The following is a 23789-nucleotide window of genomic DNA, read 5'->3' as shown; positions in this document are numbered from 1 at the left end:
TCCATGAAGTATCAGTGATGACTGTAATCTCATTGTCCAGAGTATGCTGTTACCTTTGATAAACAAGTCTCAAGAACAGCCTTTCCGAAGCCTTGGGGTCTATCAAAAGCTAGAAACTAGGAACATGGGAAGAATCTAGAAACATAACGGTTGAGAATATAGACAGAATTCTTGTCTAAAGTCAAATGCCCAAATTTTAGCAGAGTTTCCTGACAGTTCAAATTTGCTAACACTAGAACTCTCTAGATTTATTTTGAAGTTGACAGGTGCGGTACAAGTAAGCCATAAACATCTTCTTAATAGGTCATTCACTTATCTCTTATTTAAGTTTTGATTCTTGTATATTCTGCTCAAAATGAAAACTGGTATGACTCTCTTATGTCTGCTATTCTTTGAAGTAACTCGTTGTGACAGGTATGATCTGATAGTGCATTTAGGTAATTGGTATGACTATTTCTGGTATTTCGCAATTTTGTATCCACAGTTTCTTTCCCGCATATAATCTACGAAAGATATCTAATAAGGATTTTGTTTACAGTTTCCATAGGACACTTGGCTTTTTTACGCGAACAGTCCAACTACTTTGATTATGCTATCATAAGCGACATCTTGTTCTATGAAATTGCCATAGTTGCCATTACTTTATCACGAGCACCTTATGTCAATGCAGCAATATACATCCTATGCATGAGTTAATGTTTTTCATTCTGCTAGGTGAAGTATACTTTTTTCACTTGCAGTGCTCACTTCTCTTACTTTTAAAATACTTCGATTCTTTTTTTGTCAATTAGTCATCTGTCCCCAATTAATAATATTTTTTCATTATTTTCTAGAGCGTGAACTTTTTCCAATGGCAAAGGACAACGGATGGAGCAAATATGCTGAACAAAGCTATTATACTCCAAGAATACATGTGAAGCGCGTCTATCCGTGGTTAACGGATGTAACCCGGCCCGGAATGTCGAGTAACAAGAGAAAAGCAGTTGAAGCTGCACTCACCAGTCCGAATTTTATGCACCGGAGTGTTTATCCATTGTACAAAGCCTCCAGTTATCCATTGATTCGAGGTCAAGTTCAAGGTGAACTTGTATCAAGACCCTCGCAATATCCGTACATGGTTGATTCGTCACTTGGTGTCGGTGGTATGAGTGCGAAGAGGAACGGTTTCAAGAATGCACGTCGAGGTAATGCCTCATCGCACTCTCACCATTTTCGTGAAATCCTAAAGACAAAATTCAATCGCGTTCATGATTCTGACAATGTCATGTTTGCGCCGATAAGCAACTTTTTGGGAAAGGCTGATGACGGAAGATTGTTGAGGACTGTTGTCTGTAGTAAGTGCTATGCCAGCTTCTTGTCTTTGGGTCATCCACCTCAGATAAAGGATGGGAGTAACACACCAGTGGATGTGAGTCGCAGGAGTCGCAATGAAGGATTGGACCTGCGGCTCACCTTAGGTCGCAACTACGAGGAGAACATTGTTTCTAGCAGAGCTGATGAAGAACCTAAACATGCATCTAGCACGGCCATTGCTTATAACAGGGCAATTGACGAATATCCAAGATATGCTAATTTGTCAGGGGCAACTAGCCAGATGAACATTATCAAGGTGAATGCTTATCAAAATAACACACCGATGCATGTGATTCACAACGGTGGATGCAATGTGAATCAAACCTTAGATTGCAACGATAAGCACAAACGAAATGTCGTCGTTTTTGGACAAGTTACAGTCACTGCCAATAACGAGGCAATTTTAGACAATCAAAACTTTGCTCAATCTTCAAGGCCAGCCAGTCAAGTGGGCACAGTTGAACCAAAGGCTCATCCTTTTCGAGAGAGCATTATGAATTTGGCAGTGAATCCGAAAAAACAAAAAGCTTCTAGAAGAGAGAAGCCAAAGAGGACTATTCAGCCTCACCCTAACGCATTCCTATCATCCGTCCATAATCTATTATCAACTGGAATATTTGATGGTGCTCCGGTGAAGTATATTTTGAGTAGTCGTGATGTAAGTTCTTGCTCATATAGTTGTTTTTAAGTCTATTTAAAGATTTGTTTCTTATTAATTTTTATATTTCTTTCTTCGATGCTTGACATACGGAGTTCCACAGATAATTCTTCGTGGTGTCATAAAAGGGCCGAAGATTCTTTGCAGCTGCAATGAATGCAACAACTCTGAAGTAAGTAACTGATTGTACTTCGATTTTTTTTTTTTTTTAGCCTGGAAGGATTTAAGAGGGAAAAATAGAAGAGGAACATATGAATCGAAGTTTTGTAAAGTAATTCATCTTTAATGTTCAACTGTGCAGTACATTAGTCCCTACAAATTTGAGTTCCATGCTGGAGGGAGGACAAAGTATCCGAATGAGTACATCTACTTTGAGAATGGCAATACCATCTACGAAGTTTTTCAAGAGCTGAAGGACACACCGGAGGATATGCTTTTTGATGCAATTCCTAAAATTGCTGGTTCTGCTGTTAGTCGGCTACACTTTCACCTTTGGAAAGGTCGTTCTAATCTTTAACTCCTCTCCAGCGCCCCCTCCCCAGATTAAAATGTCCCACTTTAAGTTGTTGCTTTAATTTGCATACCATTGCCAAGTAGATCGGTTCAGATGCATTTACCAAGTCATTAGTTTTGCGACGGTCCAAAAAACACCTGTTGTTTTGACTGATTGCATGCAGAAGCGCATCGATCATATTCTTTCAAACTGTTGTCAATTATTTCCATCAAAATCGACCTGTCATGGAATTGGTGGGTCAGCGAAATCAGCCAAAGAAAATGTAAAAGCAGAATGTACAAATCCCCTGTTTTTTAGCACTAGTAGAATTGTAAATGACTAGCTATATCTTACGGATTTTTTTATTGTTCTCTCAGCATCATATTCAGCTGCCACCCGAGCGCTTCAGCAAAACAACGCAAAGGACCAAGTTCCATCAGCTAAGGGACATTAACAATCTACCTGAAGAAGAATCATGAGTTAAGAGAGCAGTGCTCGGGGATGCTTGAACTCGATGGTTGCTTTGTACTTTATTGAACTATGTCGTCCAGTTCGAAAAATTTTAGCTTGAGACAATTCATTAAGGGACCTTTCCCTTCCGTGAAGGAATCTTTCCTTTCAGTTGCTGTCAGGTTGAGTCGAAGTGTTTCTGTTTTAGGACTTCATTGAAATGCAGGATTCGGACAGCTACTTTTTGTTTTTTATTACATTTGTGAATTTGGGTTGGTTTTTGATTGTTTTAATATGGACATCGGAGAGGATGTTATATTCTGGTGTACATTAGCCTTTGTACCTAATTCTGGATGTGGTTTTTTGGAGTTCTTTGTCAATTGTGGTGATGTGGGTGCCATCTGTTCAGCTTGAGTTCTTTTCTGGAGGCTCCAGGGCGCGAATAAAGGAAGACTGTACTAGGATATGTTGGAAAAATATTAGAAAATATCAAAAACAAGAAAGTGCTGGAGATTTGTGGAAAATATGAAAACATAAAAAAATAATATCAAATATTTGAGGTGTGTAAACACTGTCTTTAAAGATAATTGCACCCCTTGAAATATGAAACTTGGTGTTATAGGCTCTAATTGTTATTCTCTTAAATAGACTTCTTCTTTATTCCATACTGAATAATAGAATGAATAGTAACAACGTAATGTGTAATGAAACAATGACAAGGAAAGAAAAGTACTCTTTTAATTCGATGTGTTTTTAAGGATTGTGGTTTAAATTTTAATATTTATCAATTCAGAGAGGTGACCATTATAAAGTCATTGTAAAATAATAGAGAGTTTATGAAGAAATAATCATTACAAAGCTATTATAATGCCATTACTTGACCGTTAAAAGGCTGTTATATAGTCATCAAAATAGTAATGGCTTTCATGGCGACTATAACTTCGTTCAAAGCCATTGTTTTCTAAAATATTTCAAATTTGCCAAAATATTCAACAGGATATGCCCAGGAGACAAAGAACATGGACCACTTCTGAGATTGGGATTGGTGACTTTAACTTCTCCGAATACAACAAAAATGATTAATAACATGGTCAAGGGGTTTTTGTTTTCGAATTTGGAGCCAGTGGCAGTGGCCAGAGCATAGAAGTCCCCGTTGCGCTTTTAAGCAATTGGGCAGGGAGGGAAGAAGAAGAGAGGGAGTAAACGGGTATGGCAGAGAGTAAGAACAACCCTTTTTTGAGAGTTTCTTACTCTTTGTGCTGTGTGAAAGATGGAGAAATTTGTCCTAGCTAAGATCTTTAGACTTAAACGCTTATGCAGATCAGCATAATGATCCCCCTTGAGAGGTGTCGAGAACTAAAAGTTGCGACAGCTCAGCACAGGAAAGTGGGAAAGCACATTTCACAGAGTTTTGTGATTAGAAGCCCCGGTAAAACTTTTGACTTTCTTGGGGGACTAAGAGAAATACTCGGAAACTGGCGCGCATCCTTCGAAAAGCCTCAAGTTATCCTAATGTTATTGACTACATTTCCTAGATATTGGACATGTACATTACCCATATCTCGTGGAATCACCTGAGTGGATTTGCCAATTTATCTCTTGGACTTTTTAACTAAGATGGACCGCCCATGATGGGTAGACCATGACTAATTCAAATGATCCCACTAGTGGCTCTCCTTCTATACCCTGTTGCGCATAGGACTAAAGCATAGTCCAGATAGGACCAATCCATTACTTAACCTAAGGACCAATCTGCATAGTGTCGATTCGCAATTTTTGGGACCCAAAACCGATCTAGGATTGGCCCGACCCTATGGGTCTTATCCGATTCTACAGTCAACTTGAGACCAAGCACAACTTTTTTGTTTCATTTTTTGCATTTCTTGAAAGGACAATGGTGCTATTTCAAATAACATATTCATTGACAATACGATTTTGAGCAACTAAACAGTGAGCAACGGTAAATCAGAAAGCATTATCATCACCTAAAAAAAAAGGATTTTTCTAGCCAGCTTAAAGTTCTTAGATCAAGCACAAACTAGGAAGCGAAATGGGAAATATAAATACCCAACACAAATCGGGAAATTACATGAGCTTGAAGCTCTCAGATCATGCACAAACCAAGAAGCGAAAGTGAAAAAATAAATACCCAACACAAACCGAGAACTCACCGATTGAGCTGCAAGTTGTGTGGTGAGAGAAGAGAGATGAGTGAGTTGCGTTCATGAGGCAAGTGAGTAGAGGTGAGAGATCTAGCAAAGAGAGGCAACTGGGGTTTTATTTAAATGGTGGAAGAAAGAAGAGGAGTGATCCATGGTTTGGACAAAGAATGTGTGTGCGCGCGCGCGTGCGTGCACATCAAACACACATACACACTAGGTTGATAGGGTTGGGCAGGTCTAAGGTCAATCCAAGGTTAACCCTTGATCGATGCTCACCTCTAATTTCACATCTTTTGCCCAAATAGGAATATTTAGCCTCAAACACAACTAGTTTTGAGCCAATAGAAGCAAGGACCCTTATCATAGTGTTTACACTAATGAATTACCATAAATGATGGCAATAAGAGAAAGGGGTAGAGAGAGAGAGAGAGAGAGAGAGAGAGAGAGAGAGAGAGAGAGAGAGAGAGAGAGAGAGAGAGAGAGAGAGAGAGAGAGAGAGAGAGAGAGAGAGAGAGAGAGAGAGAGAGAGAGAGAGAGAGAGAGAGATGTTGAGAATGTTTTGGGAGTGTGTATGTGAGTGATTAGATATAGATGCCTAAAGAGAGAGAGAGAGAGAGGGGGGGGCTTTTTAAATAACAAAAGCAAGAGAGAGAAGGGAAGGAAGGGAAGGTGGTCTTCCACCTTGACATCATCCCAAGTACAATTTATCCCCTAGAGCAAATGAAGAAGTGCTAAGGTCATAGAGGGATGTTGGAAAGTTAAGGTTTTCACCTAGCTTTTGATTAGGAATTTGAGGGAAAAAGAGTGAGAGGGAGGCCAACCAATGGGGGCTTGATACACTGGGCGAGGCCAGGCTTGGTGGGCCCAAGGTATCCTTGATCTTAATATTTTGTCCTCATTAGACTGAGGTTGGGTTAGGAAGCTTGGTGGATCAAAATTAAGTTTATTAGGCTTGGATTGGGCTAAAAAGCCTAAATGGGCTTTGCTGAATATGCCAGGTTGGACTGGCATATTGGTTGGCTTTCCGACCTCTATTGGTCAAATATTAGGTTGCCGGGCTCGAGATATCAAAACTATAACATCCCTAGTTCAAAAGTATAAAAGAAGCTTGGCAAATAAAAGAAATATAGGATGATAGAATGACAACACTTTTGATTAGGGGACAAATTGGCTATCATCGGTGAATTCAATCTCCCATTGTTATGGGATGCGTGGATGACTTACATGAACGGAAACCTAGGAACTAATGAACTATTATGCCTTTAGAAAATATATAATGAATTTGTCAATAAAATTTGAGTTTCAACAAATAACTCATGTGTTCAAAACTTATCTATTCGCAATGGATTTTCTTTCAGAAAAACATTGTTCAATTTTCAGAAATATACTTTGAGGTCACACGTGTTTAATTAGTGGCTCTTCATATATACTAAAAAGATTACAAATACTTGGCAATCTTTATAAACTTTCATTTTAAACCGATGTCTTGTTAAAATAATTATGTATACATCTTTGCATTAAATCTAGTTAAAGTTCAGCTTTTCTTTCTAAATTCCCTTACATCTATAGTGCTTTTACTGTTATAAATTATTTTAGTCAATCTATTTGATCAATAGCTGGATGATTAATGTCTTCATTTTTACAGCATATAAAAATGGCAAGAGAGCAATGACCTTACTAAGATATGCACAATCTTCTAAAGCTATGTTTGGTCATTTGAATTTCTAATCATGATAGAACTGGATAGGATATTATATGAAATCCATGAGATTTTGTTATATCATATCTATTAGTTGGTGATTGCAATAATAAAATTGGATATATTCACATCATATTATATATATTGTTGGATATAAACAGTATATCAATATAAATAAATCACAAATTTTATAAATTGAGATGGTAGAAATTTCTCACTACACTCTTGTCTACCTTATTTTTATTTTATTTTTTTTTTATTTTCTACTCTATTTAATTTATTTTTTTCTTTTTATTTCTTTCTTCCCCTTCCATCATTCTATAATAAATTTTTATTAAATAGAAAACCGTACTAATGTACCTAAAATACCAAAACACCTAAAAATTTGTAATGAATATATATTTATATATTGAATTTATATTATAATGTAAAATTAAATTTGAATATATAAATAAAAACAAGATTAAATTAAAAAAACTATTTTTTTTTTTTTTTGGCATTTTGAATTTCTTATATTAGAATTTAAATATTATTTATGTTGAAATATAATTTAAAATTTGTTGATTTAAGGAGTTTATATTTGTGAAAATAACTTTCCTTTTATGGATTAGAAATTCTATCTACATTTATCTCACATTTTCCATAAGATAATTTTATCCGATTTATATCCATTATATTTGACTTTGTCTTGTCTTGTGTAGGCACTAAACACAACATAAGATATTATTCTATCCTAAATTTTATCTTCACTACCAAACGCAATCTAAAGGGTGTGTGCATTAATGCATGGAATGATTTAATAATTGGCGAGTATGGAAAAACCTTATTTGCATTGAATAAAGTGTATTCGAACTAACTTTTATTTTATTTGAGAACATTGAGCACATTCAACGTGTAAAAAGAAAAAAAAATTATTATTGCCTATTCTAGAATACAAAGTCATTCAAAGATGATAAGAGTTTCATCGATAAATATAGCGGTGAGCATGATTTCAGGATAAAATCGAAAACCTAAAACCGGATAAATTGGAACTAATCTGGTTGTAGGTTCTAGGATGTGCATAATAAGTTATGAATTCCAAAAATTGGGAAACCTATTATGATGAGTAAGTTTCAAATTCCAAGTGAAAGTAGGACCTAGAACAAATCTTTATCTTTTGCTTGGTTTATGTCTTCACGTGACATTGCAGCATTCCATAGCATCCAATGAGGACATCCAATGAGAAGTGTGTAATCTAAATCACTAGTTTGAGCTTCCATTTCTAATAATATCCATGACTAAGACTTTTACTATGTTAATATGTTATAATTTTCATGTGGTAAATGAGAGTTGTGATCTATAGATTGTTGCAAATAGTAGTCATTAACAGTGATGAATCACTACAATCATTCAATTAAGAGCACAAGTGGGACCTGCATAGACCCTAGAATTGACCACAGAACTTGTGACAAAGTAGGTGATTGGTTCTAAGTTCTCGAGTTTACAGGATAGGATTCAAGTTCTAAAAATTAGTGAACCTTTTAGATAGGTGAAATGTGGAATATATAACCTCTCACCCCTAATAAAGTGTTATTTAAAATTTTTAAATAGGTAAGTCATTGACTGCTTCAACTTCTAAATTAAATGGTTTAGACAAGGTTTCCTGAAGTTCTCTAGAGAGGCCCTCTCTCGTCTTGGCAGGAAAGAAATTTAACACTCCAAATTCAATTTAGTTGGAAAGCTTCGTCCAGATCATTATTACCGCTTTACCTCTTCTCATAACTAAGATTAACTCACAGCTACATGTGCCATTAATTATGGGATCAGATTCCCTTCAGTGTTAGCGTGCATGAAAGGCAAGTGAGCATACCATGCGTACATTTCGGTTTTTGCCATATTTGGAGGGCAACCAAATTTGGTCTTCTTATTCATCGTACTGAATAGCCATATCAAGTTTCCGACAACTAGAATAGCCATATTTAAGTCCATCGCAAAATTATAACTTACCGAGAAATAAGTATAGAATCTATTGATGGATCAGTTATACAAGAAAAGCCTTTTTGATCTCATTTATAGCTTGAAAAATTCTAAATACAAAACCTTCTTTGATAGAAATTTATTACTGGAACTCGTCCTAGAAATTTCTTTAACGAGTTTTGTTGAAAAGCAATGATAAAACACACACACACAAGTAAAGCATGTTGACCTATTATATAAATAAGATGCTAAATGTCATTGATGGAATTTTTTGTAAAATTTCTTTCTTGTACTATTTATGATTGTGATTGGTTCTGAAGTTTACTTTACCAATAATTCAATAATATCACCTCAACATCCTACGAGGCATAGCTCACGTAGTACATAATTGGTAAGTGATTCGGCTCCATAAACGAGAAGGGTGGCCCAAATTATCCAAGTTGTACCGAGTTAGGAATGTCTGCGAATTGAAATTCATAAATGGTGGTAACACAATAACTCTTAAACTTTGGCCATTAGTAATTTAAGAGGCCTAATATTTTTTACATTTATTTCACAGACATTTTCGTTATCTCTAGAGAAATACAATCGTCCAAATCTATCCAGCGAGGGAAAAAAACTCCCACTGGTGACAACTCCGGTTAATTTCCGACCAAGGTACCTTATTCACTCTATGGATTATTATCATGTCCGTTTGATCAAAAGCTTTTATCTTTGTACGTGGATGCGCAGTTTTTTTGTGGTAGGCTACTTGTTGTTCTTTTTCATTGAGTCACTTTCCGAGTTCTGTCTCAAATTTCAGAACGACAATAAAGTTATGATTTTTTGTGGTTGACGTAGTGTACTTCCTGCTCCAGGCAATAAAACGATCCCGCCACTTTTGCTTGCTAGCTTACCAGCAAGAAAAATGGTAGTTGTCTTTGAACTCTCAGTGAAGTTTTTTCCTTGCGAATTGACTATTGAAGTTCTTATTCCACTTTCATGAATTTTTGGCGTTGAGAATTTGGTTGCATATCGAAGGATCTATGCTATTGATCTTTATTTTTCCCTTCCGGCTCAAGTTTTTTTATCGCGGTAATGTATAATCAGTCAAGATTTTGAAGTAGTGGGGTAAAGGTATGCAGTCAATCTAGTTATGTGATGTATATCCACTGAAACAAAACATTTTAAATTGTCTCGTGACACTTAAGCTTACCGGGACATCATCGTGTTGCATGAAGCACGCACCTCATCCATGAGCATTTCTTCCGCAAATCGTGTATATAGCAGAGTTTAATCAATGTGGTTGGTATTAGTGCGATTTTTTTTAAGCTTAACTTGCTGGGATTATCTCATCACCTGACTTGAGGATAGGTAATGGTGATTCAAACCAAGTCAGAAACGAATATAGATGATGGTCTATGATCCTAAACGATCGCTTTCTCACATTTCTAGATTTGAAAAGATGTCGACTACTTTTCCCTTCCGAAACTAGATTATGAGATTCCTCTTGAAGGCCTATGCGACTTTCTACAGCTCCTTTTTCTTCAGTTGTATCTCCAGGAAGATAACATAATGGCTTGAACATAAATGAACAAGTACATTCAGATCTTTCTCAGGTTTATTCATATCTTATGAGCTTGATAAATGCAAATGTTGTCTGTATTTTAGGTACAACGAGCTGTTTTAGTAGTTAAGAAACCTACATGTGTGTGGACTAGGAACTTTGACTCTCTACTGCAAAATGTTTTAAAGTTGGATCCCCCATTGGCATGTGTTTTATTTGAGCATCGATATTAAAAAGTGTCTCATGCGTTCAAATTTATCTACAATGGATTTTCTTGTCCGAAAAATCATAATGGTCAATCTTGGAACTATACTTTGAGGTCAGCAGTCGTGTTTAATTAGTGGCTCTTGATACTTCGCAATCTTCATGAACTATAATGTTGAACTGCTTTATATGTTAAAAAAATTTCCTGAAGTTCTCCAGAGAAGCGCCCTCTCGTCTTCTAGGGAAAGAAATTGTAGCACCCCTAATTCAATTTTACTCGAAAACTATCCACATAAATACACGAGGAATTATAAGATTTCATGTTTTTGGTGCAGCTTCCAATCTTCCCAATTTGTCACTGTTACTGTCTTTACCCGATTCTCGTAATTAAGACTGATGCTGAACAGACCTGGTAGTAATTAAACATAACTCACATGTACGTGAACGATGAAGGCATTAATTATGGGGTTGGATTCTGTTCCTTTATCTACGTGCATGATGAAAGTCACGTGAGCATACCATCCATCCATACCCCTTCATTTTGTTTTCTGCCACATTTGGAAGGCAATCTGGTTTGGGCTAATCCAAAAAGCCAACAATTCCCCAGCAATAATTATTTTTGAAGAATAATTCCGCGTATACAATTTCCTTGACAGAAACTTGTTGCCGAAACACGTCCTTCAAATTTCTTTAGCGAGTTCTATTAAAAAACAATGATATTCATACAAAAACTCAAAAAAAAAATAAAAATAAACAAAATGTTTACTCATCATATCATTTGGTCTCCTTTCATGCGATGCTAAATGCAATTTATTCAATTATTCTTCATTTGTGTTGTAAAAAAAAAAACAATTAGTACAATTTATAATCATGATTTGTTCTAAAATTTACTCTGCCAATAATTTAATAATATCAGCTCGACTTCTATGAGGCATAACTCAGCTAGTGAATATTTGGTACATAATTTGGCTCTAGGAATGGAGACAATGGACCCATCTAATTAGGCATGATTTTCCAAGCTGTGAAATTGAAAATGGAAATTGCATAGATGGTAATGCAATCACTCTTAGACCTTGCCATTAGTAATTTAAAAGAGTCATACCTTTAACCTTTTCTCACCTCCATTTTCCTCAGAAGAGTACTCGCCCTAATCTCTGTGTCAAGGGAAAAAAAAGAGCCGCCGGCTAGGCGACAACTCCGGTTAATTTCCAACCAAGGTACTTCACTCTATGGACATGTCGTTTTTATTGCTTATGTCTGCTATTTTCCTCCTTTTTTCCTTTGAAAAGATGTGAAATACCTGGAGTATGCCGACTTCCGTGTGTGCGCCAATGTGCATGCATCTATGGAGACCGAACCTTTAGAAGCTTTGAAATTCATCAGTCGTTGCTTGTTCGTCTTATTCGGGTTTTAACCTTTGTATGTGCGCGCGCGTTTCTTCTTTTTTTTTTTCTTTGGGTAGGCTATTGTTGTTCTTTTTCGTCTAATAGATCTAAGAATTCCGGTAAACTTATGATTTTTTGGTGGTTAACGCAGTGTACTACGACCTCAAGGTGACTAAACGGTGACCTTGCTTTTGCTAGCAAGACTTTCAAGCAAGAAAAATGGTACCGATCTTTGAACTCTTAGTGAAGCTTTTCTCTTGTAAATTTACTCTCGAATTCTGCAATCTTGCGGTTTTGAATATTTGGCGGTAAGCGTTTTCCTTGTAGATTGAAGGATCTATGCTATTGATCTTTTGTTTCCCTTGCAGTTCAACTTTTTTATCGTGGCTATGTATACTTTATCAAGATTTCAAAGCAGTAGGCTCACGATATGCAGTTAATCTAGTTATTTGAAACATATCTGCTGAATTGGAATACTTGAATTCTCTTATGATACTTAAGCATACTTCGATGCCATTGCTCGGCATGACACGTGCCTCGTCTATGAGCAATTTTATCCGTAATTGTAATTAATATTGTCGGTTTATTACAAACTTACTGGAAGTTTAGCTACTAAGGTTTTGCCATAACACGACTTGAGGGTAGAAAATGGTAATTCAAACCGAATCGGAATCGTAAAAAGATCATTTATGATCCTGAACAATTGCTTTTGCACATTTCTAGATCTGGAGAGATGCCTAGGACTCCTTCCACCACAAAACTAAATCTTAAGATTCCTCTTGAAGGCCTATGAGACTACTCAGCTCCTTTTATCTTTTGTTGTACGTCCTAGAATGTGAGATTATGTCTTGATTACATTCATGAACAAGTACAAATGCCAATTTTCTGCCGGCCTCAGATAGTTCGAGTGTCTTACTAACTCGAACAAGCATTATATTAAGGGCAATGATAAAAGCCAGGCCTGTTAGACATCCATCAACTGTGAAAACTTCCCCACTTTCTCTTCCTCTCATAATGAGAACTGCTCGAATTGTCTTTATCCGATGCTTCGCCTCGGATCTGTTTGTGCATACTCTAGGATGACTAGGGAAGACCAACGTTCTGACAGTGTTAAACACGACAATAGCTGTAGTGGGATAAACGCACTGAATTTCTCTTCCACTTAAGTCCCATGAAAGGACTCATATGTATTGTTAGAATATTTAAATAATAGATTACGCCTTCCTCCAATAGTTTAAGTTTTTAGAACAATTGATAATAGTCTTACAAAATCTCGCATGGTATCAAATGAGGAGATAATGAGTTCACATCTTTTCAAACTCCATTTACCTTCCCATTAAATTTCCACGCTTAGTACTAGGCAAAGGGACCAGACTAAGCATAAGGAGAAGTGTTAGAATATTTAAATAATAGACCATGCTTTCTTCTAACAGTTCAAATTTTTAGAACAATTTCCATAAAACTGCTTGAATTGTCCCATCCAATGCTTCGCCCTGCGTCTGTTTGTGCATACCCTAAGATGACTAGGAAAAACCAACGTATGATAGTGTTAAACACGACAATAGCTATAGTGGGATACACTCACAGAATTCCTTTCAGCTTGAGTCCCGTGAAAGGACTTGTATTTATAGTACTTCCAATTATAAGATCAGGCAACAGTAGAAAAGCTTCCATAAGAGACCGCGGTGACATATGAATAGAGAAGAATTTGACCTCTATCATAGACACAAGGCGGTTGGGACCAATGAGACAACACAGCAACCAGCACGTTATGCAGTCCGCCAAATAGTCACAGTTCTCCTTCACACATCGCCGTAGCTTCTTGGTCATCGAAGATCCTAATTCAAGTCTGTGACTAACCAATTCCTTTGTAGTTGAGAAAACACAACTTAAAAAATGAGTGTTACTCATGTTCCCTATAGAAAGGGGAAACAGTAGAGGGAACTAAAATACAGTAAGGTCAGAAAATCTTTCAACTTTCATGATAGCGTGCATCTGCATCTGGGTTGCATGACCAAGTGTGACGGAGGATCCCATATTTGTAAAAATAGCAAAACTGATTGTCTTGCCTACGAACTTACATTTCTCCATGAAGGATCAGTGTTGACTGTAAACTCATCATCAAGAGTAAGGTGTTGCCTTTGTTAAACAAGTTTGAAGAACACCCTTTGCGAAGCCTCAGTGTCAATCAAAAGCTAGAGACTAGGAACATGGGAAGAATATAGAAACATGGTTGAGAATATGGAGAGAATACTTGTCTATACTCAAATGCTCAACTTTAGCAGAGTTTCGTCATGATTCAAATTTGCTAACACTAGAACTCTCTAGATTTTTTTCGAAGTTGACAGGTGCGGGTCACGTAAGCCACAAATATCTTCGTCTTAAGAAGTCATATTTTTCTCTTATTTAAGTGTTGATTCTTGTATATTCTGCTCAAAACGGATAATGGTATGACTCTTCTGCTATTCTTTAAAGTAACTGATGCTTATATGTGACAGTTACGCATCTGATGTTGCATTTAGGAAATAGATACGACTATTTTTGGCATTTCTCAATTTTTTTACCTGCAATTTCTTTCCCTCGTATAAGCTAGGAAAGATATCTAATTAGGATGTCGTTAACAGTTTCCATAGGACACTTAGCTTGTTTTGCAGAGATAAGAAGTAGCTCGTTTTGGACGGATAAGAAAGCTTATTCATTCTTTTTCATGTTGAATTTTGTTGTGATGTGCAGATTTATTGCACTTTACTAGGTTCAAGTGTCCTGAAAATATGAACTTACTATGCATAGTTGGCTTAATTGGCGACCTAGAACATTTGTTAACAAGATGCCTTTGACAATTGATCATAATAGTGCAACATGTTTCAGAGTTTTGAGAATGATGAGTTTTTCTGCCATCTCACGTATGATAGTCATATCCATACTTACATGGAAGCTCATTGATGATGAGTTAAGTACGAAACTGGAAGATCTTTTTACAATCAAATTATCTCCCTTCGAATCCTGGCAATGGTTTAGAAAGAAGATGGTGGCTTCTCAAGAAACTCTTTATTAGGGATTTGCTGAAGAGAAAATGAGTTTTCAGTTTCCACATCAAGCCCCAGTGCAATTAAAAAGAATAAAGTGCTCAAAAGAAAATGAGTGAGCTATCCTTAAGAAAATGAACTTCTGGCTTCAAGAATATCTTTCCCTTATTTCCTTAATAACCACAACGCATGTGTGTGAAGCTTGTAATTTGGCATATTGATGTGCTGTGAACAGTCCGACTACTTTGATTGTGCTATCATAAGCGACATTTATTTCTATGAAATTGCTATAGTTGCCCTTGCATTATCATGAGGGCCTTATGTCAATTCAGCAGTGTACATCCTATGCATGAGTTAATGGTTGTCATTCTGCTAGGTAAAGTATACTTGTTTTCGCTTGCAGTACACACTTCTCTTCCTTTTAAGATACTTAGATTCTTTTTTTTTGTCAATTAGTCATCTGTCCCCCAATAAATAAATAAATAATTTCATTTATTTTCTAGAGCTTCGAGAATGAACTTTTTCCAACGGCAAAGGACAATGGATGCAGTAATTATGCTGGGCTGCGCTATTATACTCCAAGAGTATATGTGAAGCGTGTCTATCCGTGGTTAAATTATGTAACCCCTGGAATGGCGAGCAACAAGAAACAAGCAGTTGAAGGTGCAATCAGCAGGCCAGATTTTATACACCGGACTGTTTATCCATTAGGCAAAGCCTCCATTTATCCGTTGATTCCAAGCCAAGCTCGAGGTGAACTTATATCGAGGCCCTCACAATTTCTGTACATGGCTGATTCATCATCTGGTGCCAACGGTATGAATGCGGGAAGGAAGGATTTCAAGAACACATGTCAAGGTGATGCCTCAGCGCACTCTCACCATCTTTGTGAAATTGCAAAGACAAAAGTCAATCACATTCATGGTTCTGAAAATGTAACGTCTATGCCGACAAACAGCTTTTTGAGAAAGGTCGATGACGGAAGATTGCTGAGGACTGGTATTTGTAATAAGTGCTATGGCACCTTATTGTCTTTAGGTCGTCCACCTCACATTAAGGATGGAAGTAACACACCGGTCAATGTGATTCAGGATGAAGAATTGGACCTACGACTCACCTTAGGTCGCAACTCTGGGGAGAACATTGTTTCTAGCACAACTGATGAAGAAGCTAAACATGCATCTAGCACAGCCATTACTTATAACAGGACGATTGGAGACTATCCAAAATATGCTCAATTGTTAGGAGCAACTAGCCAGACGAACATTATTGAGTCAAATGCTCATTGGAATAACATACCGGTGTATGTGATTCGCAATGGTGGAGGCCATGCCTATCGAACCTTAGGTTGCAACTATAAGCACAGAGGAAATGTCATTGTTTTTGGAGGAGTTAAGGTCACTGCCAATGATGAGGCAATGGTTGATAATCAGAACTCTGCTCAATCTTCAAAGGCAACTAGTCGAGTAGGCGTAGTTGAGCCAAATGCTCATCCTTCTCCACACAGAAATTTGAATTCAGCAAGCAATGCTAAAAAGCCTAATGATTTCGAAATGGAGAAGCCAAGGATGATCGGTGCGCCTCACCCTAACGCATTCCTATCATCCATTCCAAATCTATTATCGACTGGGATATTTGATGGTGCTCCAGTGAAATACAAATTGAAGAGGCGTAATGTAAGTTATTTCTCATATAGCTATTTCTTAAATCTTTTTAAAGTTTTTTTTTTTTTTTAGTTTTTATGGTTCATCATTCAACACTTGACGTACGGAGTTCCACAGATAAGGCTTTGTGGTGTTATAAAAGGGCACAAGATTCTTTGCAGCTGCAATAAATGCCACAATTCTGAAGTAAGCAATTCATTGTACTCCAATTTTTTGTCTTTTTCTATTTGGTCCTGGAGAGATTTAAGAGGAAAAATAATAGAAGAAGATCACATAAATTGAAGTTTCATAAAATAACTCATCTTTTATGTTGAACGGTGCAGTACATTAGTCCCTACCAATTTGAGCTCCATGCTGGGGGGAGGACGAGGCATCCAAATGCTTGCATCTACTTGGAGAATGGCAAGACTATCTACGAAGTTTTTCAAGTCCTGAGGGACACACCGGAGGATATGCTTTTTCATGTAATTCCTACCGTCGCTGGTTCCGCTGTTAGTCGGCTACACTTTCACCTTTGGAAAGGTCATTTTAATTTCCAACTCCTCTCTAGCGCCTCCCTTGATTAAAATGTCGCACTATAAGTTGTCGCTTTAATATGCATACTATTGCCACGTGGATCGGTTCACGTGCACTTAGCAAGTCATTTAGTTTTGCGATGATCCAAAGAAGCACCTGTTATTTTGTCTGATTGAATGCAGAAGCGCATCAATCATATTGTCTCAAACTGCAGTCAATCATGTTCCATCAAAATCGACCTGTCGTAGGATAGGCGTGTTAGTGAAATCAGCCAAAGAAAATGTAAAAGAGGAATGTTCACTTCTTTGTTTGTACTTCTATGTTTGTTAGCACTAGTAGTATTGTAAATGACAAGCTATATGTTAACAGATTTTTATTGTTCTCTCTGCATCATTTTCAGCTGCCGCCCAGGCGCGTCACCAGAACAACGCAGAGGACCTAGTTCCATCAGCTTAGGGACATTAGCAATCTACCTGAGGAAGAATCTTGAGGTAGAGAGCGGTGCTCGAGGATGCTTGAACTTAATGCTTGCTTTGCACTTCATTGAACTCTGTCGTCCAGTTTGAAATTTTTTTAGCTTGAGACAATTCGTTAAGGGACCTTTCTCCGCCAGCAAGGAATAATACCTTTCAGTTGCTGTCAGGTTGAGTCGACATGTTTCTGTTTTGAGAAATCATTGAACTGCAGGATTCTGACAGCAAGGTTTTTTTGTTTGTGCTTTGATTGCATTTGCGAATCTGGGTTTTGCTTTTGATTGTTTCAATGTGTACGACGGAGAGGATGTTTTGTCCAGGTGTACATTAGCCTTCGTACCTAGTTCTGGATATGGTTGCCGGAATTCTGTTTGGGCTTTGAAGGCAGTGGCTGTGACTATAGAATAGAAGGCCTGGGTTGGAACTTTTGGGCATTTCGGTAGGGAGGGAAGAAGAGGAGAGCGAGCGAGATTATGCGGATGGCAGCGAGTTAGGACCAGCCCTTTTTTGAGAGATTCTTACTCTTTATGCCGTGTGAAAAATGGAGAAACTTTGTCCTAGCTAAGATCCTTTTAGACTTTAAAGCTTATGCAACTCAGCATAATGATCCCACTTTAGAGGTGTAAAGAACTGAAAGCTACTGCTGTGCACAGGAAAGTTGCGGTGTTGGGCTGTTTGGGTTTTGTGTGGTGGGGTTGGGGTTGGGGGAGAGAATAAAAGAAATACTGGGAAACTGGCGGTCGTCCTTGGAAAAACGTCGAGTTCATACATTCGCCCCTCTATCCTTATTAATGGACCGCATTTCCTAGATAAGGACATGTACATTACCCGGATCTGACGGAACCACCTGAGGAGAGGAGAAATTGCCAATATATCTGTTGGGATTTCGAACCGAGCCAGGCTGCCCGGGATGACGAGTCGACCCAGCCCTCGACTGATTCAAATCCTAATTCATTTGCAAGTCGTGCAATTTTTCATTAGAACATGCATAGCGCTCGTCTGTACACCTTGGTGCCATGATCAAAAGGAGAAAAAATTTCTCACATAATCGAAACAGACAAGTGTTATGTGCGATTACACTTTCGAACCGATGCAGACATACCAGGATCGCGTGGAGCAATTCTGATTTATGGGGCTCGAGGTACAGGTCCACAAAAACCCAACATTTTCTCAAACCCGAGGACGGGGGGAGAGGACTACTCTCGCTTCCTCTCCCGTCCGCAAAAGATTCAGGATGCCGGAGACCCAAATTATATGGGCTTTTTTTTTTTTGTGCCGGTTCTTGAGACGGAGGCGGGTATTTAGCTCGGCTAGATCATTGTCGTTTCTAGTTGTGATGGGAAGGAAGGGCTGTTGTGAATTGTGTAGAGAAGATGAGCACGAGTCCCCGTTCCAGCTAAAAAGGCGGGTTGTCACTCTCATAGACAGCTCAATTTGCCTAAAAAGGATTCGATGCAAAAGATGGTGTTCCGTACTGGTCTAATCAAAACCATGCGTGCGTCGACTAGTATTTGCTGGAAATGTAGGACTAATCAACCGTTCGACTTCGATCCCCAGTCGACACGTACAAAATGGTGTTTTTTCTTCTTCTTTTCTTTTTTTTTGGGGGTCCGTGAGGTACGTATTTTAACTTCTTTTTTCTCTATAAAATATTCGAGAAAGAAAAAGTGACCATGTTTTCATAGTTTTTTATTATTAGATTTAATATTTTTATATATTTTTTTTTATGGAAAGTGGAAAAGTTACTCTCGATAAAAGTCTAATAAAAGAAAACAAGGTGGGGTTGGAAAATGTAATTGCTTTTACTTTTTTTTTTTTGAAAATGACAAATTAAAAACATCTTTCGCGATTACTTAATTCCCTAAAAAAACTCTCAATTTTCGGTCCAATTCAAATTATGTCCCACACATTTTTTTGTCTTAAAAAGTCACAAACTTTCGTTTTAGTCGCTATTCTACCCCGCATCCAAACTTTGCCGCTTGCCGCTAATTTCTTCAAAATTTTCAATATTAGGGCCAATTAGGGTTTCATTATTAGAAGTTATGTTTTCATCAACACTTTTACCTTCATATGAAATAAGAACAACCTCTTGATATGGATAATTTTGAAAAAAATTAATGCCAATATTTAGATGCAATATAGATTTAAGACCCAAGTAAAAATTAATGATTTTTTTAGATAAAAAAAAAAGTTCGGGACATAATTGAGATTGAATATAAAATTTGGGGTTTTTTAAGAAATTAAGCACTTAGGTAATTAATTGCATCGAATTGCTTGGCAACGGCCAATCGGGACCACAAGGACAAGGGCAAAATTGTCGAAAAAGTCGTAAACTTATTGCATTTCGATTAAATCAGTCTTAAATCTTTTAATTGTGTCAATTAATACATCAACCTTATTATGTTTTGCCAATTAAGTTCATTCGTTCAATTTTAATCAAAAATCGTTAACGTGAACACCAATAGTTCAGTATTGATAAAAACAAATTTTTTTTTATAATTTTTAAGTGAATTTATTATTATTATTATTATTATTATTATTATTATTATTATTATTTATTTCTTCTTTCTTTTTACTATCTTTTCTTTGTTTTTTTAACCAATTCTAATCGGCCAACCTCGCTTGTGACCATAGGCTTGGAAGAGAAAAAGAAAAAGAAAAATAATTAATAAAAAATTCAGAAATTTTAAGAGTATATATCAATCGATTATAACATCTAAAACAATCCGCATCCATGTCATACTAAAATTGATCAAATAAATTTCATTGGTAAAATGTGAAAAGATTGGTGATTCAATCCCGCCGTAAATGAAACCGGCTTGATTCAACCGGTCAAATTGAAAAATTGATAATTGAATTAGCCGTACCGTGATGGGCTTATCACTTCTCCGAGAATTTTCCCCGGGGACGAGAGACCAACCACCCGATATTTGTCGATAGAGACCGTCTCGGTCCGCGGAGGGCAAAGACGTCTTTTCAACTAAGCCCACGGAATATGCAATCATATAAGCTTTACACTATCCCCCCCGTAAATCAAACCAAGTAGGAAAAATCCTTCCTCTCTCTCTCTCTCTCTCTCCCCTCCCTCGATCCCTAGATTTCCTCTGGTTCGTCCCCTCACCTTCTCGGTGCTCGATTTCCTCGGCGAGATGGTAAGACTCTTCTGTGCTCCTCCTGCATCATCTGGTCAATTCCTCTTATATCTGCCTTGTCACTTTTTTTCTTGACGCGGGTTCGTTGCCGAACGAGCCGCGCGGTTGCTGGATGCCGGTTTTCTCCCGATTTTCGCGCGGTCCCCTTGTAGATTCGGTTGGTAATCGGGGGTTTTTCGGTCCGATCTGGGTCCGATGTGGTGGATTCGAGGGCGATCTGTCGTCCGATGCGGTGCGGCTGATTTTTCTTTTCCCCCAATCGCGGTCGGGGTTTCTTGTTCGATCTGTCGCCACGCGTGTGCTCCCGAGCTGTCTGATGATGTGTCGGTTTTACATGCGGAGCATCCGGGGCTAGAAAGCTTGTGAAAGCAAAAAACAAACGTTTCTTGAACGATGATTAAGTGATGAAAAGATGTGCCGACTTTTGAAATGCCCAGGGCCGAGGGGACTTTGTGGAACCGTGGCAGTTCCTCTGGTTATTATTTGAATAAATGTTCGAAACTGAAGAACTAAAGCAATAGCAGATCCTTGGAAGTGAATGATAGATGGGAAAGCTTCGTTGGCGTTTGAGATTATCTTTGAGATTGTACCATAGTATTAACAGCGTATGTCGTGTCTAAGAAACTGAATTTGGCTATGGTGAGCGTGGAAAAGTCGATCTATCTGCATGGGAAAATGAACAATGGAAAAACAACGGAGCTAGTTGAAATTCCTGCTTAGTCCCTTAAAAGGCTAACAGATCTTCTTGACTCACACTCAATTCATCTGCACTTGCAAATGCTTACAACTTCGGTTAAAACCCCAGATTGCGCTTGCTGTGGTCTTTAACTATCTCATGTGCTTTTGATATGGCCCAGCAAGTGCCGTGGCTTTGAGCAGTTCAATCTTTGCCTTTCTTGTTTTAAAATGCCATCTCACCTTTCCCGGGTGCAGGATGATTTCTTGCTTCTGGTTCTGGAAAATGGCCACTGTAAATTTGGCAGCACACATCATCCATTGTAGGGAACTTTTGTGTTTTAAGTGAATGATGTGTGCATCTGTTCATGTAGCATTTGGTATTTGATCCTTTTTATTTGACCATGCAACATTCTTGGAATCTGAACACTATCACAAGTTGCCATTAAATATTCAAGATGAGGGAGCTGTTGCTAGCAGAGTGAGAAATTGACATATGTTACAAAGGTGCAATAGATAGGTCTCCATCTTCCTTTCCTCGTGTTAAAAACGAAGGAGGAGAAAATGTCCATTGTCAGTTAGATCTATCGCGTGACTGTCATTCTAAAGTGGCTCAATTTTGTTAATGTGTATGTTTTGGTTTCATAATTTGGTTCCACTTGCCCAATCTGCTGTCTTATCTCTATCATCAATATGCTTTTAGGCAAACGCAGCTTCCGGTATGGCAGTGCATGACGATTGCAAGTTGAAGTTCTTAGAGTTGAAGGCGAAAAGGACCTACCGTTTCATAGTATACAAGATTGAAGAGAAGCAAAAGCAAGTGATCGTTGAAAAACTTGGAGAACCTGCAAATAGTTATGAAGATTTCACTGCAAGCCTTCCTGCTGATGAGTGCAGATATGCTGTGTATGACTTTGATTTCATGACTGAAGAGAATGTTCCAAAGAGCAGGATTATCTTCATTGCCTGGTAATAGCTGGCGATGCACTCGTCGAATTCCTTTTTTAGTTTGTTGAAGTTTTCTTTAACTCATCTTCACTTTACGTGCAGGTCTCCTGATACTTCTAAAGTGAGAAACAAGATGATTTATGCAAGTTCTAAGGACAGGTTCAAGAGAGAGTTGGATGGTATCCAGATTGAGTTGCAGGCTACTGATCCAACCGAAATGGGCCTAGATGTTATTAAAAGCCGCTCCACTTGAATGTAAAGTTTCATATGCAGCCAAGGCTCTTCATACCATTCCGGTTTCCATATGTGCCATATTTGCATCTCTCGGGACACTTGGGACATAGGACTGGCAGTTATTTTACTTGTTGGCTTGTCAAAGAAGTCTTCCATCTTATCTTTAGCGCTAGTTAAGGCGCAGGATCATTATATGTTGTAATGGTTGCTGTTTTCGGGATTGCGACGTTCAGCGTTGTATGTTGTGGTTTATGGAGTGTATACGCTCCCAATGTTTGCCAATTTGTCTCTCTTTCTTCCCCAGTGGATACAGGAGGTTTTAACTTGAGGACATGCCTATATATGCTGAGACATTTGCTAGATATCTAGCTACCTCCTTGCATGTCCTGATGAGTTTTGTATGTGTTTGTTTGATGGATGTTCATGCTTGTCCAGTGTGATGACTTTAACTTGAACCTATGGCAATCATAGCAGCGTGACTTCTGGGGTTGGCCGGAAGTACCGTGTTGCTTAATAATTAGTGTCGGGATTCTCTTAACTTTGAGCCTCCGCATGTTCCCTTTGGCAAACATTCGATTCTTTGTGCTCGTTCATGCGACTCTGATCCCCTAGGTGGAGGTGAGGATTTGTTCTTGTAGCTTTTTGTTGGGGACGACTCTGTCTCTATCGTTCTGTCTACGTTAGCGTCTCTTTGAAGCTGAGAGATCGCGTGTTCTCTGCAGCTTACTTGCAAGTTTACGCTCTGGAAATTCTTGATCTTGAGATCCTCTCTCTTTCTTCCCCCACTCTCTCTCTCCCCCAGTTCCTTCTTTTAAGCTGGGTCGTATTTGCCTCTGTCCATTCCTTTGTTAGAATGGGTTTGATAAGAAGCTCGTATTAGACCCAATTTCAACCTACACAACCAATCTCTAAAATAGAATACGATCACAAGAACGTCGACCATCAACGTGCGATTATCTCCCTTTCTCTCTTCATGTGCACGCCTACGCATACAAGAGATGCCAAATTCGGACGCTAACCAAGAGCTTAGCGAGATGGTTGCGTTTCCTCTTTGGGGGCGAGCACCATCGTTGGCGGCAGCAACAATCTTCCCCGTAGAACTGGACAGGTGCAAATTTTTTTCCAATTCATTCTCTTAAACTAATTATTAATAACCAAATAGTGTTATTGATCAAGGTAGTTGGGTATTAAGAAA

The 23789-nt window shown here is 38.0% G+C and overlaps 3 protein-coding genes across 3 annotated transcripts; all 3 read left to right on the top strand.

The window, feature by feature from the left end:
• The first annotated feature begins 850 nt into the window (after positions 1–850).
• LOC108955528 lies at positions 851–2983 on the top strand. The gene is made up of 4 exons (XM_018863466.2): positions 851–2011; positions 2115–2183; positions 2313–2480; positions 2882–2983. Exons 1-4 carry the CDS (start codon positions 851–853, stop codon positions 2981–2983), a joined length of 1500 nt encoding a protein of 499 aa, XP_018719011.2.
• A 12581-nt stretch (positions 2984–15564) lies between these two features.
• LOC108955527 lies at positions 15565–17993 on the top strand. The gene is made up of 3 exons (XM_018863464.2): positions 15565–16608; positions 16920–17087; positions 17811–17993. The coding sequence occupies exons 1-3, from the start codon at positions 15565–15567 to the stop codon at positions 17991–17993; spliced, it is 1395 nt and encodes a 464-aa protein (XP_018719009.2).
• Positions 17994–20618: 2625 nt separating this feature from the next.
• Positions 20619–23012, top strand: LOC104420925 (actin-depolymerizing factor 2). The gene is made up of 3 exons (XM_010032701.3): positions 20619–20737; positions 22116–22381; positions 22463–23012. Exons 1-3 carry the CDS (start codon positions 20735–20737, stop codon positions 22611–22613), a joined length of 420 nt encoding a protein of 139 aa, XP_010031003.1. The 5' UTR covers positions 20619–20734; the 3' UTR covers positions 22614–23012.
• Positions 23013–23789: the final 777 nt, after the last annotated feature.

This window comes from Eucalyptus grandis, chromosome 10, assembly GCF_016545825.1.
Source record: "Eucalyptus grandis isolate ANBG69807.140 chromosome 10, ASM1654582v1, whole genome shotgun sequence".
NCBI lineage: Eukaryota > Viridiplantae > Streptophyta > Magnoliopsida > Myrtales > Myrtaceae > Eucalyptus > Eucalyptus grandis.
Note: the sequence above shows the minus strand (reverse complement) of the source record. Positions and strands in the feature narration are given on the sequence as shown.